General features: G+C 38.0%; 1 protein-coding gene across 12 annotated transcripts in view; it reads left to right on the top strand.

Moving 5' to 3' along the window:
- LOC115225588 (coiled-coil domain-containing protein 171) overlaps positions 1 to 18,406 on the top strand; it is a 268,237-nt gene that overhangs the window by 141,299 nt on the left and 108,532 nt on the right. For all 12 annotated transcript variants that reach the window (XM_036498806.1, XM_036498818.1, XM_036498816.1 and 9 more), the window contains 2 exons: positions 10,217 to 10,282; positions 14,720 to 14,858. In XM_036498806.1, coding sequence (XP_036354699.1) covers positions 10,217 to 10,282; positions 14,720 to 14,858 — 205 coding nt within the window. The remainder of the gene's footprint in view (positions 1 to 10,216; positions 10,283 to 14,719; positions 14,859 to 18,406) is intronic.

The following is an 18,406-nucleotide window of genomic DNA, read 5'->3' as shown; positions in this document are numbered from 1 at the left end:
AACATCATCTCTCATCATCAATTTGCAAAGACTTATAATTTGTAACTGCCACATTACCTATGTATGGATGGAATATCCACTCTCTTGACTGAATGCTACTATGGCTATAATTCTTTTATTTGAAGAATGTAATATGAAAAATGTGCTTTGTCCAGTTGTGTAACTTCTCTTAGCCATGCTAATTAGTTTCAATGGAAGGAGAAGAATTGATAAATTTGAAAACCAAGCAAAGTTGCAAGGGATACAAAAAGTATAGTCTAGTAGCAGATCTATCCACAACTCCCCACAGGTCCCTTCATTTTGGATTTATTCAAGGTTTTTCTCTTTAGTTGTTTGCACTATCATACTAGTCTGCAAAGTGTAGCAGAGGTTACGTTTTTCTTTGGCACTTTTGATTCACTAAATAGCCCTGTCTATGGAACTTTGATATATTTTATAGGAAAGTAGGAACTACCTATCCATCCTATCTCTTGCTACCAGTTGGTTCACAAGTTATTTTATTTGATAAGTTAACTCTAGGGGCCATCCTAATATCCACCATCTGCAGACAAACTGAGTTAGGGTTAATCACCTACCATCATCATTGTTTTATGTCTAATTTCTATGCTGGTTGGTTGGATGGGTTGACACAGTCCAAGTTAGTTCTTATTCAGAGTTAATGTCCTCCTAGAAGAGTGGAAGCCCACATCTTCCTCACATGTTCTTTTTTCAACATGATTTCTATAGGTGGATATTTTTCTTGACACAGTGTGTACTAAGTGCACTTTACCATGGAACCATCACCAGAAAAGTTGTCATGTCCTTGACAGATCAATACTAAAGTATATTCTTGACCTTACAGTATGTTCCTCATTTGTCAACTACGTTACAGAATGTATTAGGCACATATTGCAGCAGCAGCACTTGCGAAGTTGCCTCATACTCTTAAGACAAAATTATTCTATGTTGTCTCCACTCATTCAGGATAATAAATATGATCAGCATAGAGAGTCGAAGGTGAATGCAGCAGTTGAACTGGAGTGAGTGAGGAAAAGAAACAAGTGAATGATGGTGAAGAACAGGGTGATTAGAACAAGTGTAGATGGAGAGGGAGACTAGAAAGGAGTTTCACTAGGATAATAGAAGAAAGACAATAATGATAAAGTGTAATGAGAAAGAGACTCTCTGGTTGCTACTTGTTTGCTGGCAAAAGAGAAAGAGATGAATATCAATAACAAGTCACCTGGAAGAGAGGGATTATATTCAATGCTGAGAGAGAGAGAGCAAGATGGCAATGGTAAGAGAGTGAGGGATGTCAATAAGTGTGACTAGAGTAAGACTGAGTGGAAGTTAGCAAAACACAAGGGTAGATGGAAGAGTGTATTAGATGCTAACAGATCTGATTCAATCTTTTGTTACTCAGGCATCATAATGCAAGGAGGAGAAATGTAGAGAGATTTGGATGGTGGGTAGAGTTGTGATAGATCTAATGTTATCCCTCATTAAAAAGGTAGCAGAGTACAGAACATAGGAGAGGGATTAACAGAGAAATAATAGGGTATTCTATAAGCAAAATGGACAGCACGTCAAGACTTGGGAAAACAAAATGGGAAACTGGCTCATATGCATGTGTTTGAACGTTACATCACAGCTGCATTCACTATCCCCATTTTAACACATGTTTTGCTATGTTTGCATGGTTAAGTGAGTATTCTGTTGTACCATGTGTCACTAATAGTCACAGCACTTTGTCACCTGTTTTATGAGATCAGTCTTTATCCCTTCATCGCAAGTCTTCCTGCATCTCCCTCTTCCACTAGTTCCATTCCCTTTCAGCTGTCAAACTCAGTATACCTCATATGTCCATACCCACACTGTCATTTGTCTTGCACACTACATCTGTTTCCTTTTACATCCGGGTTTTTCTCTTATGTCATTTGTACTCCATCATTCATACCCTCTAACATTACATATCCAGTAGACTTCATTGTTTCCTTCTAGTCCCTGCAAGTTGTCTGCAATCAGGACCCACTGTCACTACTACACTGACTTGTGTAGTTTGTACACAAGCCTCATCCAATTTACTTTCCACTCACAAAGGAAGCTTTTTGCTGTCAACAGAGACAATAACTCTCTGAAATTTTTCTGCCACGTTATTACATTAGTTACTCTGCTTTCAAAACACCTGCTCCCACTACTAATTAGGTCATCTAGGTAAGAAAAGTGATCAATTACTTTTAAGGACTTTTCTTGCTTTTTGAAAGAATATCCTATGAGCTTTTATTGCCCCAGTGTACAAATGAAGTTTACTTTCTTTGTTAGATTGTCTGTGATCCCACTACACTCCTTATGCATCTGTAGTTTATACTGGATACAATTTATAAAATTTCTACCTACTCCATTTCTGAGTATTGAGCATCACTTTTACTCCAATAGCATTAGTGTTCTGGGTTTTTTTCCCCCTATTTATTAAAACTCTGAGGACTCTCAATTCAGGTTTTGTTTCCATTTCTAGATTTTGTTTTATAAATTTACTCTAGATTTTGCTGTGAAAATTAGTTTATCTGCATAAAGGAGTTCCCCCAGACAACTAGTCTTAAATTTCTCTGTTATAACTTAGAGGACTAGAATACAAAAACAAGATTAAGAACTGAACTTTAGTGAGTCTCACCATTCACACTGAGTTTGTCACTGTTTCTTTGTTAATTCTCACTTCTAAGTCAGTAGCTGGGGTGGATGCTCTGAGAGTATAGCTGCTAGAATAGCCTGGGCAAAGTTCAGAGAGCTCCTACCTCTGCTGGATGAGGACAGCTATGTGAAAAAGTGTCACACTCTAACATTGGAAGGAAGCTGTGGAAGAGGTAGACCTGGGATGAGGTGGTGAAGCACAACCTTCAAAGGTTGGGCCTCACAGAGGCAATGACAAGCAACCAAGACCTTTGGAGTTATGTTGTGCTTGAGAAGACCCAGCAAGCCAAGTGAAACTATAACCATGGCCTATGCCAGTGTCACATAACTGGCCCATTTAAAAGTACCCTTCAATTATTAGGCATTAAACTATGCTTGAGAAGACCTGTTGAGTCAAGTGAAATCATTGTCATGGCCAGTGCCAGTACTGCCTGACTGGCACCACTACTTTATTATTTCCTCTTCTTCCTAGCTCTCCTGTGTGACCCCTCTGACCGACATTCACCATGATAGATCGCGAGCCACTATACCTTTTTCTATTTTCTCTCCCTGTTTATTTGTGTTCCTTTCGGTCAAAGAGCTTAGGCTCAAAACATAAAAGACTTTGTCACTTCCCTAGTGTTAAACTAATACATCTGTTTGTTGTTTGCACACCCGTCTTTGTCTTTTGGTTTTTTTTGTAAATTCTCACTAACTTTGTACCTACTCAGTTGCACTATAGCTCTTTCAATAACTTCCATACCTTGATCAATCAACTTTGTGCCCCTATAATTTCCTTTATCACATGCTTCTTTTTTACTCTTATAGCAGTTTACTATAACTCTGCTCTGTCAATCATCAGATGTGACACCTTCCTGCACTACCTGACTGACTATGTGCATAACCTACCCTGCCAGATATTTTCACTGTTTCATTGACTATACTTGACAGTCAAGCTGCCTGCCCTGTCTGCATATTTTTAGTTCTATCAACAATAATTCTATTAGTGTGTGTGGCTAGACACTCTGTTGAATCTACCTAAATGAGGCCCTCTTCTCTTTTTCAACAGTTTCTCAAGAAAGTACTTCTTTTTCTTTTCACTGTCAGTCAAGGCAAGTATACAACTATCATTTCAAATATATTTCCTGATAACATCCCAATTTTCTCTAGCACATAGTCTTGCAATTCAGAACAACGCACACCTTCAATCTGCATGTCACAGATATATGCAAACTTCCATTTTTGTCTGCTTTTCTCAAAATATTATTTTGGCTACTCCTGTTTGATGATCTCTATTTCATTGATTTATTTATGGTGCTTGTGAGTCCTATCTTTGCTTTGAAAGTTCTTTCAGTACAAAGTGTTTCAAATGGCAGATTATGTTTTGGTTCTGCTGAAAATTTTGTTTATGCTACCTCTCTTTTTGTTTTCTTCCAATATTGTGCATCTATTGACTTCAAAAGTTACTATTCCATCCTTGATATTGGTTTTCAGAATTTCTATCTATGACACTAGTTTACCTGTTATTAATGTTTTTATATATTTTCATAATGGCTTATGAGATATCTCCAAATCTCTTGTTATTCATCTGTATTACATCTGTCATCTTTAAACAAAATTTGTTTCAATCAACTTTCATCTTTAATTCAAATAATATGACTCCTGGTTCTTGATGATGAAGACTTCAATACTTGATGCTTTCACTGCAGTCTATACACTAACATAAGTTTTTCTTGTCTTCTGAGCTGATATTTAAGATGTTTTGATGACAGCATTATCAGAACCTTTCAAATTGCCTTCAAATGTTTTCCATTTGTTGTCTATATCTTCTTATCCATACAAGAATATTGGAATTACCACATCTCTATACACTAATGTTTTGGTGTCTATTTAAATATCATAATTAGGGGAAATGTCCTCTTTGGAGACATCCCAAAAGTATCCCAGCACATGTAAAATGATGAATGATTTTATCAACATTAGAGCTAAGGAAACTTTCAAAGTATAGAAAATGCTTGCATTTAGCAGAGTAGGTTCACCATGTTGAATCAATGGCTCTGTTTGGTTTGTCTCAGTTGGTGATGGTCTGCAAATTATTTGATTCTTTTTAGAGTTGATGCTTACTCTATGTTTCTAGTATATACAGCTGAAGGCAGTCAGTATCTATTGCAGATTTTTTTTTTTGAAGAAACTGCATATTGGAGTTGGCTAAGGGAACTTGTAGATGTCTTGCTTTTGAACTTTAGATAAGCAAGGTTGAACATTCTGTCTACAGAACATCTGTTTTGCAAACAAATTCAAATATTTGATGTAGGTCATGCTTGATAATGTTAGTGATTGTTGCAGGGCAAATGGTTAACAGTGCTAGAACAGTTAGACACCTTTGTTGTCCTTTTATTCTGATTCTGGCATTAGGAAGGGCATCCAGCTGTAGAAACTCAGCCAGATCAGATTGGAGTCTGGTGCAGCCATCTGGTTTGCCAGTCCTCAATCAAATCGTCCAACCTATGCTAGCATGTAAAGCAGACGTTAAATGAGGATGATAATATATATATATATATATATATATATATATGCATATATATATGTATGCATGTATGTATGTATTTGTGTATAAAAGAATATATACACAAATATTTATATATCATCATCATGTAACATCTGTTGTCCATGCTGGCATGGGTTGGATGGTTTGTCCAGGGCCAACAAGCTCCAGACTCCAGCCTGATTTGGCATGGTTTTGTATGGTCATGTGCGTGACACCAGTATCTGCCACGACTGTGATTTTACTCGGCTTGATGGGTCTTCTTCTAAAGCACAACATAATGCCAATGGTCTCAGTCCTTACCTCCATGAGGTCTAACACTTGAAAGGAACTTGACCACTTTGCCTTCATGAGGCCCAATACCCTGACGTGCCACCAGCATGGGTGCCAGTTACATGATAACCAACAACAGCCATGACTATGATTTCACTTGGCTTGACAGGTCTTCACTATACATATATCATCATCATCATTTAGCATCCGCTTTCCATGCTAGCATGGGTTATATATATATATATATATATATATATATACCATTTAAATAATGAGGGAGATAAATTGAATATTAATTTAATTAATATCAATTTAAAACCAGTAGCCTAGCATACAAAAATCTGAAAAAATCAGAGAAAATTCTAATACATGTGTATATTTTAAGGACTAAAAACCACTATGTAGACAGCCATGTGCTAGAAATAGATCACCTACGATCAAACTACAAAGAAAGAATGTTACCTAGAGAAAATTCAGCAGACACCAGAACAATAGGCGGGCAAGACATGAAAATTATATAAAAATCAAGAATTAATCGCATACCGATTTCGTCTATTAACGAATAAATCAGTTACGTAATCCTTCATCCGTAGGACTCATCAGTACGATCATTCCAAAAGCAATATAATTTGTAAAACTAACTACCAGTTTTCTGTATAAAAACAGACATATGCTTAGTTCTACTGATTACATATATATATAAGTGTGTATAATTATGAATAAATCGCAATTATAATGAAGAGGGTTACAAAAACCCTTACATGTCTAGAAATAGCAGTCAAAACCACCATAAAGCCACCATAAAAACTCATATTCTATCTCTTCACAATAAAGCTGTTGGCGAGTGACATGATATAAAATTCACAACTTTAAAATAAAAGGTTAATTCTCTATTGCAATTTTGAAGTTAGGAACCTAACGGCTCTACTCATCTCTTCAGGAGAATATTCCTATTGATACAAATTGACACAAAAAGCATATCTTGGGGCTTACATGTGTACCGAGCGGCAAGAATAATGTGTCAACCTCTACCTACACATTCAAATTCTGAATTCCAATATCATGCACGTTTATGAGAAAAGACTGGTAAATCGAGCCACAACAATATGCCATATATATACATACACACACAAATATATATATATAGAAAGATAGATAGATAGACAGAGATATATATATATATATATATATAGTACGTAAAAAGCACTATTCGACTCGTGGCCGATGCTAGCGCCGCCTCAACTGGCTTCCGTGCCGGTGGCACGTAAAATACACCAATCCGACCGTGGCCTTTGCCAGCCTCGCCTGGCACCTGTGCAGGTGGCACGTAAAAAGCACCCACTACACTCACGGAGTGGTTGGCGTTAGGAAGGGCATCCAGCTGTAGAAACATTGCCAGATAAGACTGGAGCCTGATGCAGCCTTCTGGCTTCCCAGATCCCCGGTCGAACCGTCCAACCCATGCTAGCATGGAGAACGGACGTTAAACGATGATGATGATGATGATGATGATATATATATATATATATATATATTTCAATATAGAGCAAATAATTCAGGAGAAAATATTTGCGAAGGTATCAATTACTCTATTATTATCTAGTATATATATACTGTAAATTCGATTAGAGGTTATGTTAACCTCATGAAGGGATGGTTTCATCCAAGGAAATACTGGTTCAGTACCTAGTTTTTGGGTTAATTAAATTCCTTCCGAACGTGGCCGATGCCAGTGCTGCCTTGACTGGCTTCTGTGCCAGTGGCATGTGAAAAGCACCATCCGATCATGGTTGATGCCAGCCCCTTCTGGCTCTTGTGTCAGTGGTACATTAAGAAGCATCCGCTACACTCTCAGAGTGGTTGGCGTTAGGAAGGGCATCCAGCTGTAGAAACACTGCCTGATCAGACTGGAGCCTGGTGCAGCCTCCTGGCTTCCCAGACCCCAGTCAAACCATCCAACCCATGCCAGCATGGAAAGCAGACATTAAACGATGATGATGATGAGGAGGATGATGAATATGTATATATATAAAAACATAGTTTATTTTCATATAAATGAAGAAAAAGAAAATGGAGATTGGGAAGTTAATAATTGTTTATTATTAGCAGCAAATTAATCATCAACTCTTACAACTATTTCAGTCAGAATTAATTGACCAACATGGATCTATGTTAACTTCTTCTTAGGGGTGATGGGTAAAAAATGTAAATGCATATATATATACTGTAAATATATATATACTGTAAATTCGATTAGAGGTTGTGTTAACCTCATGAAGGTAGATGTATGTGTGGGTGTGCATATGTATTAATGTGTTTGTGCATGTACATGTATGTGTATATATGCATATATACATATGTGCACGGATGTGTGTGTACATGTGGATGTATGTATATGTGTGGGTATATGTGTGTGTCTCTGTATATATATATATATATGGACATTCAGATGTATCCATGTATGCGTGTATATGTATGTATGCGTACTTGCATATATACAAATTTTCTTAACTTTATTTATGCATTATAAACGAATATTCCATTCTTACCTTATTTATATTTAAATTTCCTCCATCCTCTCTATTTAATTTATTTATTTATTACTCTAATTCTATTTACCTACTCTATCTTATCTCCAATCAACATGCAAACCCCTTACCCAAACATGTAAAAATAGAAATCATAAACAGTATCATGCAGTCTGCTATAACGAATCCATAAATACATATAAAACATCCAAGGGTATATTTTTTCCTCTGAAGATATTATACTCAGGTCATATAAATTTAATATTTAATTAATATTTACTCACTAGTAATTGAAACAGCTGTAAAGGATAATGATTAATTTGCTGTTAATAATAAACAATTATTAACTTCTTAATCTCCATTTTCTTTTCTGCTTATATATATATATGTATATATACACATGTCAATACACACACACATATATATCATCGTTGTTTAACATCTGTCTTCCATGCTTGCATGGGTAGGACAGTTAGCAAGACTGTAGTAGTTACAAGACTACTCCAAGCTACTGTGTCTGTTTTGACAATGTCTTTATGGCCGGATGCCCTTCCTAACACCTACTACTCTGCGGAGTGGATTCTGCTTTTTACATGGTACCAGCACTGGCAGGGTTGCCAAATAACTTGTAAGACAAGGAATTGGGGTGGGGTGCATTGGAAGAAGGGAACTTGTATCATATGATGAAAGGTTAGAGTGTGACAGAGAGACAGGGAGGCAGAAACAGGTATCTTGTTATAAAGTAGGGGGACATTGGAGGAGGTGATCTTGTGTTAGATGATGAAAGGATAGGGTGTGACAGAGAAATAGAGTGGCAGAAACAGATGTCTTACTATAGAGGAGGTACATGGCTACCCGGCTTACTGCTGTTTCTGCTATAAGATAGGGTGGACTCTTAGTTGAGTATCAGGATAACATCAGAGCCTTGCATATGAAGTGCACTTTATTTAGGAAAGTTACATTATCAGAACATACAAGTGTTGAGTGAGAAAGTCTTATATTGTATGTGTGTATATATATATGTATATATATATATGTGTGTGTATATATATATATATATATATATATACATACATACATACATACATCATACATACATACATACATACAAACATACACACATATATATACACACACACACACATGCATGCACACAAACGCACATTTTAACCCTTTAGTATTTAAACCACCCACATCTGGCCCAAACATTATGGTCGATCTAACCAAATCTGGGCTTTCACACATTCCCTACAATATCATTTTAAAAATAAACAATTGTATCATCAAAATCTCAAAGTTAAACGATAATGTATAATTAATTCAAAACAATGTAAATAAATAAGCATTATATTTGACAGAGTAATCTGAATGATAAAAGGTTAAACTACTGAATATCTTAACTCATGTATCTAAATTTAAGGAAATTGAATCAAATGCAGTTCCCTTTTCTCTGCTCCTCTTGCTTTAACACAGCCACAAACAGCAGCTTGGTCAAAAATTGTTTAAATGGATTACAACCAATACCTTTCCAGTCACCTTGAATTCTTCCCACTAAATCTCAATGTTCAAGTGATGTTATTATGTCATCAGTTTCTTTTTCTGTGCAACATTTTCTTGCAGTTTTGGCATTTGGTGGGTTCTCCCATATTTCTACATCTTCAGTCTCCCTCAGCATCATGACTGTTCATGCCTTTCTGGATTGGTAGATCTCAAAATTTTAAGGTTATAGGTAGTTGAAGAGACCCACTCTTTTGATATACCCCTGAACTGTTAATTGTTTCCTGATGTAAATACCACACTTTTTCTCCTTGATCTCCACTCTCAACAGAACTGTTTTTTATATGAGCAGTGGTCAAGCAGTACAGGTGTATAGGCTAAACTACAAGCAGCAGATCTTGTATATGCCCAACAGTTTTAACCTATCTATGGCTTTCAACCTATCTTTGCTTTATGCCATGATCTCAGCACCTCTACTCAATCAGACAGTGAGTTAATGTACCATAGTTCTAAGTGTTTTATGGGTTTGTCTTAAACCATTAACATAGTATCTCCTACTATTTTAAACTTCACTTGCTTCTGCCAATCTTTGACAAAAGTCAGACTATGTGACTTATTTTCCTTAATCCGCATTCTTGGCCAAATAGTTATTTCTATGTACTATAATGTGTAATAAGTAAAGTATGAAGTGATATAATAAAGTAAATCCCTTTTCCTTTTCTTCCAGTAAACTTCAAACTACTTATGAAGAAGAGAAGGCACTCAACTGCAAATACAAGACAGATTTAACAGGGTAAGATTTTTTTTATGGGGAGGTCACTTTTGTATTTATTAATCTATAGATAGGGGTTTGAAACAGGTCACATCTGGTTTGTACTTCCAGAGGACGGTAGTTGTTGGCTTAGCTCCAGATCAACCCTGATCTAGCAAGCTATGATGAAAGGCCTTTTTATTTCTTCAGAGAATTTTGCCTCTTATATCCAGTAGGTAGATTAACACATTATAGGTTAGTAAACAGAGAAGGAAAACATTGATAGAAAGCGTGTTTTGGGTGAGTGAAAAAAAAGTTGAACATAGCATTCAGAATGGCTTCTGAGGAATGATCTGTAAAATATGGATTATTAAAGATAATAAGGTGAATCAATTAGTGGTACCGTAATGTGTATGTGTGTATGTATATAGAAATAGAGAGAGATACATACAGGTATATGTATGTCCCTTACAAGATTTTAGTCAACCCTAGACTATGATAAAATATATTTGTACAAGGTGTTGCAAAGTGAGATCAAACCTAGACCCATGCTACTACAAAACAAAACTTCTTAACCTTATAACCTTGTCCACACTCATTAATATGTTTAATACCCTGCCATGCATCTATACGAAAAATTGTTTAGAAGGGAATCAGGATCAAAACTTATCCACAATTATATTGTGTCAAGTACTTCTATAAAAATAAACACAAAATTCTGTCTGTCTGTCCAGGACCCCCATATCTCAGTCTACATTTCTTCTACATAGACATATATCTATTTCTTTACTACCCACAAGGGGCCAAACACAGAGGACAAACAAGGACAGACAAATGGATTAAGTCGATTATATCGACCCCAGTGTGTAACTGGTACTTATTTAATCGACCCCGAAAGGATGAAAGGAAAAGTCTACCTCGGCGGAATTTGAACTCAGAATGTAGCGGCAGATGAAATACCGCTAAGCATTTCGCCCTGCATGCTAACGTTTCTGCCAGCTTGCCGTTTGGTATCAGGATGATCTTGAGATTGAAAATTTGACCTTCATTTGTTTCTTGAACATCCAGCATTGGGATCAGGTCTAGATGAGGATTTGTTATATGCTAACAGTTGAAAATTCTAATTTTCAAAGAATTCTGAAAATTTGTGAAAACTTAAAGTTTTTCATTTAAACTGAATTTAAAGTAATACCATATTGGTAGAGTACCAATAAATGTTTTATTAATATTGCTCCCTTTAGTTTTGGACTGCAGGCCCAATTAGCCCTCCACAGGAGCTAGCTTAAAGGTATGCACAGGGTGCAGCTTTTAAGCTAGTTAGTTAGTAAACTTGAAGATGATCTCTCAGAGCTTTGCTTTTTTGATAAACAAAGAAATACGAGGTGGTGTCAAAAAGTTCTCAGACTGGTTCTGTAGTGTGCCAACAGATGGCAGCAGACAGTTGCATGTGCAGTGAGAGCTGGCAGTGACCTTCATAAGGCAGTGTGCTGAGTGGCATCGCTGTGTTTACTTCGCAACTTGTGAAATTTATGTTTTTGTGATTACGTGTATGCTGCAGTCTGCAATTTTGTCATGGACAAGAACAAAGAGCCAACATGAAATTTTGCATAAACTTAGGAAGTCTACTACAGAAACATTGACCATGCTTTGGCAAGCTTAGAGTGATGAGGCAATGGGTCATATGCAATGCTTTGAGTGGCACAGATGCTTCAAAAGCAGAGAAATGTCCCTGGAAAACGATGAGCTTCTAGAAGACCTGCCACAATCTGTGGAGCTCGATGAATTGGATTCTTCACAACAATGCACCCTGCCACTGTGTTCTTCTCACTTATGAGTTTCTCACCAAAAGTGACATAGTATCGCTTCCATACCTGCCCCATTCACCAGATTTAGCACCTGCAGACTTCCATCTCTTCTCCAAGATGAAAGTGCAGCTCAAAGGTCATTGTTTTAATACCGTTGTTGGGACCCAGAGTAAATTGCAGGGCTTCTACTCGCTTACATAAAATGACTTCCTGGCCAGATTCGAAAAGTAGTGGGAATGGTGCAACTGGTGTATTACTGCACAAGGTGACTCTTTCATTTTTTATTAAACATAACTAGTCCTGGAACTTTTTGATACCACCTGTATGATAATAACTAAAATATAACAGTGTAGTACTAGTTTTCATATAATTGAATGTGTGTGTGTGTGTGTGCATTTGTGTGTGCATGCACGCGCATGCTTTTATACAGAGCTATGGAAAGTTGCTTAAGTTTCATGTAACCCTATTTCTAAACTTTCAGTGAATTCAATCAAGCCTGTATGAGCATTAATTTTTCAGTCATCATCCAATATGGCTTCTCTCACATGATTTAATGTGATATTCTCACATATATGGTGCACTAGATATAATTATCATATTATGTTCCTTAGATATACTATTTATGTATATAGTAGAAATATGTAACTGTCACCCTACCTACCTACCTATTCACTTTCCATGCTGGCATGGATTGGACAGTTTGACAGAGAACCAGTGGGCTGCATCATGCTCCAGTGTCATCTTTGGTATGATTTCTATAACTGGATGTCCTTCCAAATGCTAGCCACTTTACAGAGTGTCCCACCGTCACTAATGAGATTGCCATGAAACTTGCAAGACATAAAAAAAAAACAGAGGAAAAGGAAAGGAATAAAGCATTCACTACGAAGATGAAGTATTTAGGAGAAGGTGGAGGCAGACAACTTTATGCCAGGTGTTGAAAGGCTATAGTATGATAGAGGGACAAGCACAGATGTCTTGCTATGTAGGGGTTATATGGCTAAAGGAGATTAGAGGAAGGTAGTGATGAGGTGCTAGAGCAAACTCATAAGAAAACAAGCATAAGAGAGGACACAGTCATTAGATCATGGGAGAGGATGATAGAGTGTGTAGATGCTTTCATAGGTGTGTAAATATGGAGTAAACAAGAGGAGGTAGAGGTTAATGTAGTGAGTGATGAACAAAGGTGAGAGTGCAAATGATGGGAAATATCAGTGTGGGGAGGGGCAAGGTGAAAGAAAGAAAATATAAGAGAAAGTGAGTGCAAGGTGTAGGAGCAATGGAAAAGGAGATATAAGAATACATAAAGGTTATAGTGAGTCGTGATGGTAGATATGGGAGGGCATTGAGAATGATAGCAGAGAAGAGAGGTGTTTGGAATGGAGTATAGCATAGAGCAGTGGTTTTCAACCAGGGTTCCGCCAGTTCAGTCCAAGGGTTCTGCAAGAAGTTACAAAACTGCTAAAATCGGCAGTAATTTTTAATTCTCCTATGCAGATATGTGTGCATAAGACTATTAAATTATTGCACAGGGGTTCCTCGAGCCAGTGGAATGTTCCTTGAGGTTCCACTCCAGCAAAAAGTTTGAAAAGCACTGGCATAGAGGAGAGAGAGCAGTGATTGAAGTCACAGAAGGGGATGATGATTGGTTGAAATGGTGTGGGTAGGGGATGAAGAGGTATGTGGGAGATCATTTGGGAGGGGATGAACGTCGAAATAAATATCAATGGAAATATAAGTTGTGATGCCTGTGCCAGTGACACATAAAAGCACTATCCGAACGTGGCCGATGCCAGTGCCGCCCCGACTGTCTTCTGTGCCGGTGGCACATAAAAAACACCATCCGAACGTGGCCGATGCCAGCACCACCCTGACTGGCTCCTGTGCCGGTGGCACATAAAAAGGCCATCCGAACGTTGCCAGCGCCGCCTTGGCTGGCTTCCGTGCTGCTGGCACGTTAAAAGCTCCAACCAATCGTGACCGATGTCGGCCCCCCCCCCTGGCACCTGTGCAGGTGGCACGTAAAAAGCACCCACTACACTCGTGGAGTGGTTGGCGTTAGGAAGGGCATCCAGCCGTAGAAACTCTGCCAGATCAGACTGGAGCCTGGAGTAGCCCCTGGCTTCCCAGACCCCAGTCGAACCGTCCAACACGTGCTAGCGCGGAAAAAGGACGTTAAACGATGATGATGATGATGATGATGTAGTATGTTCTAATTCTGCACTCAGGTGAGCACAGCAGCCTAGTAGGGGGGGGGGTAGAATGAAAACAGTAGGGGACAAAATCTCACATGTATGTACAAGTATAACTGAGTTGTTTTCGGACATTATTTTTGCAGTTTTGGATGTGTCTTCCTGAGCACAGGAAAACACCTATCATCTCAGTCCTTTGTCATCTCATTTGTCATCTTCAAATACCTAAAAAAAACATAAATAGTTCATTAGAATGCATTGGGCATGCAACAAGACAGGACATGGGATGGTGGGTGATTAAATGTCAATATAAAGTAATGGTGGTGGTAGCAATGGTGACGTTACTACTGCTTCTGCTTTTGCTTCTGCTGCAGAAGCATTGTTGAATTAATAATAATAATAGCAGTAGGGATGGTGATTATGGTGATAACATTGCTGCTGATGATGATTATTTTGATGAAGATGGTGATATATTTTTGCAGACTTCGAGAGGAATTATCTCTAATTCAGAGCAAGATGACAACTGAATTGAATAACAAAAACTCTGTAATTCACACAATGTCCAAGGAAACAGAAATACACCTTAAAAACTTCCATAAACTGAAAGATGAACTATCAAAGGTATGTTTTTTAAATAAACTAAGAAATATGATGATTGGCTCAGTAGTTACTATTGTGTGATGTTTGTAAGGAAAAAATAGTAAGAGGAAGATACTTCAATTTTTGGGTTTTTTTTCCCCATCTGTGTTTCCACCCTTGCTTTTCCTGCAGTCATTGACCTAAAGATATTCAAGTTAAATATCACTTTTATTGAACTGAACAGTTCTGAAGAGCTTGCATTGTTAATAGGTTTGAAAATATTAAAAATAAATGTGGTGGTGGTGGTGGTAATGGGGAGGAGGAGGAGGAGAAGAAGAAGAAGAGCAGATATCATTGATCATAAAAGTTTGATCAAGGTGAGATAAACCCTGGAGCTGCCTTGCTCCATGCAGAAACCGCCAGAGATACTCACATGTACTGTAAGCTCTTTTTCTGAACCCATTGTACTGTCAGGGACCCTTCCGTATTAACAGATGGTATTTCAGGGTCACAAGCATTTCACTTCTTTGCTTGTACACTTTACCTGAGCACCGCAGCAAGGACTGAATTAGTCTTCACTTGCAGAAGGGTTCTACCTGTGATCTCTTGTCAACCACAGCCACCTTGAGCTGGTTTCAGCTGCCATGCCTGTCTCCTTGGTGGATTTCTTCACTTGTTTGGGATTCAGGCCAATTTTCTGCAGGAAATAGCTATCTATCTGATTGTATTTATTTACTGGTCCTGTTGTAGTTGTTGCTGTTTAGTTTTATTTGTCTCTCCTCTTCTCATTACCCTTGCTATGTTAAACCTCAGCCCAGGCCCTACACTAATCACTATGTCCTGCTCTTTCAAGAACCTTAGTTTTCTGGAATTCCCTCCTTGCTCCGTCTTTCTCATAGATGTTGACTTCCAAATGTTCAAAAGGAACATTAACGGTATCACAAGTCTAGGAAGGCCTGAAAAAGCCTTGGGCATTTCCCCTTCCTCTTGACTAAACAAATAAAGAAAAAAAAGTCCTAGGTCAGCTTTGATCAAGCAGACTCATAATCAGAGATTGTGGCCATGCTGGCATGGGTTACATGTTTTGGTTGAAGTTGGTAAGCTGGAGGACTGCATCAGGTTCCAATTTGATTGGCATGATTTCTATGGTTGGATGCCCTTCCTAATGCCAATCACTCCAAGAGAGTACATGACATCGGCATCAGCCATGACTTCACAAATAACCCAGATCAACATTATCCGGTCCCTCCTTTTCTAAGATGATATGGTGTGATCTGTGAGAGATCTGGTTACTATTTCTAGCAGATTAAATGACCATGTGTAGACTCCTCTGTTGGCTTGGCTCTGGGCAATATGTTGGGCTCTTGACATCTTTGGTCCATATGACAATAGTTAGATTTTTCTTTCTTCTCAATGGGATGTCAATCAATACTAGTTGTAAATACATCTTTTGCTGACAGACATTGTGTAGATTTAATCATCGTCATCATTTAACACCCACTTTTCATGCTGGAATGGGTTAGACAGTTTGACTGGAACTTGCAAGCCAGAGAGCTGCACTGGTTCCAATCTGATTTGGCATGGTTTCTGTGACTGGATGTCCTTGCTAATACCAACCACTCGAAGAGTGTAATGGGTGCCATTTACATGACACCAGCATTTATATGACACCAGTAATGGCCACAACTATGGTTTTACTTGGCTTGACAAGCCTTCTCAAGCACAGCATATTGCCAAGGTTCCAGTCACTTGTCATTACATTTGTGAGCCCAACATTCAAAGATCATGCTTCACCACCTTTTCCTTCTCTGCTGTGAGGCCCAGTATTTAAAGATCATGCTACCAGCAACATCCATGATTACAATTTCACAAGTACCATTTACATGACACCTGCAACAGCCACAACTACAATTTCACTTAGCTTGATGAGTTTTCTCAAGCACAACATATCGCCAAAGGTTTCAGTCACTTGTCATCACCTATGTGAGGCCCAACGTCTGAAGATCATACTTCACCACCTCATCCTGTGTCTTCCTGGGTCTACTTCTTCCACAGGTTTCCTCCAGTTAAAGATCAGCACTTCTTTACACAGCTGTTCTCATCCATACACATTACATGACCATACCAGTTCCGTCGTCTCTCTTGCACACCGCATTTGATGCTTCTTATACCCAGTTTTTTTCTCAAGACACTTATGCTTTGTCGCTTGTGTACACTGACATTGCACAGCCAACATAGTATACTAGCTTCATTTCTTTCAAGCCTTCACATGTCATCTGTGGTCACAGCCCACATTCCACTGTCATGAAGCATAGCATTTTGCACAAAGGCAACATCGTCTCCCTTTCATTCAGGGAGGGGTCCTTTGATACCAACAGAATTAGGAGCTCTTTCAACTTTGCCTTGCCTATTCTTATTCTGACAGCTACACTCTCAAATTATCCACCTCCACTGCTGACTTGGTCACCTAGATAATGGAAGCTATCAACTACTTCTAGGTACCCCACTGGCATTTGTTGGAGTTTTTTCTCTTTACATTTCTAGTGTTTATTGTACTGTGCATCTGCCACACACAAAGACTATTTTCCCTGTTAACTTTCCTCTGATATTGCTGCAGCTCTTATATGTCCATTGCTTGCGCTGGGTACATCTTATGGAGTTTCTACCTATGCCATCTACCTGAAAAGATCTGTGATTTGTCTGCTTTCCTACTTACTAAGACTTTCATTTTTGCTAAATTAACTTTAATGCCCTTTGATTCTAGACCTTGTTTCAATGCCTGTAATTTCTTCTCTAGTTCTGGCAATGATTCAGCTATAAATATAAATAAAATTATCTTAAATCAGAACCTTGTTGATCCATGTATCATTAATTATGAATCCATATATATACATGTATCCATATATATATATATATATATATGTCAGATTATTAGGCAGCTCTGTTTTTTTCAAAATAACAAAGTTATTTGTTCGAATCCAGATATTTTTTCACTGAATGATGGCAACATATACCTGCACATACTGTAGTAAAATAAGTGTAAACAAACGGCGGCCATTTTCATTAAACACCAACAATTTTACCATTCTAAATTATTAGGCAAGTGCCCAATAAAAGTGTTATTATGGGTCAATAACCTGATTTAACATCAAAGGAGAAATCCACCATTGTCTCAGAGCTTGAAAAAATAAAAACGACATTGGAAATATCAAAGATCCTGGGAAAAGATCATAGAACTGTGAAGAAATTTGTGGAGTCTTCTGCTGTCTGTTCAAGGGCTGACAAGGGTAAATTGAGGGTTGTTTCCAAGCGTACCCTGTCATGTATAACAAGGGAAGTTGCAAAGAACATGTGTCTGACTAGTCAAGAAGTGTTTAAACGTTGTGGTAGGGAAGACATTTCAAAATCTACCAGCTGTTGCCTCCTGAATCAGGTAGCCAAGAATGAAGTGGCCAGCTGCCTTAAACCCGATTGAAAATCTATGGACTGTTCTGAAGAGAAAGATATATAAAGATGGACGGTGGTTTTCAACAAAAAATGCACTCTGGGAAGCTATTGAAGATGCTTCTGACAGTAACACCTCAGATGAA

The sequence above is a fragment of the Octopus sinensis genome, linkage group LG2 (genome assembly GCF_006345805.1).
Source record: "Octopus sinensis linkage group LG2, ASM634580v1, whole genome shotgun sequence".
In the NCBI taxonomy this organism is placed as follows: domain Eukaryota; kingdom Metazoa; phylum Mollusca; class Cephalopoda; order Octopoda; family Octopodidae; genus Octopus; species Octopus sinensis.
This window is presented reverse-complemented; position numbering and strand designations above follow the sequence as displayed.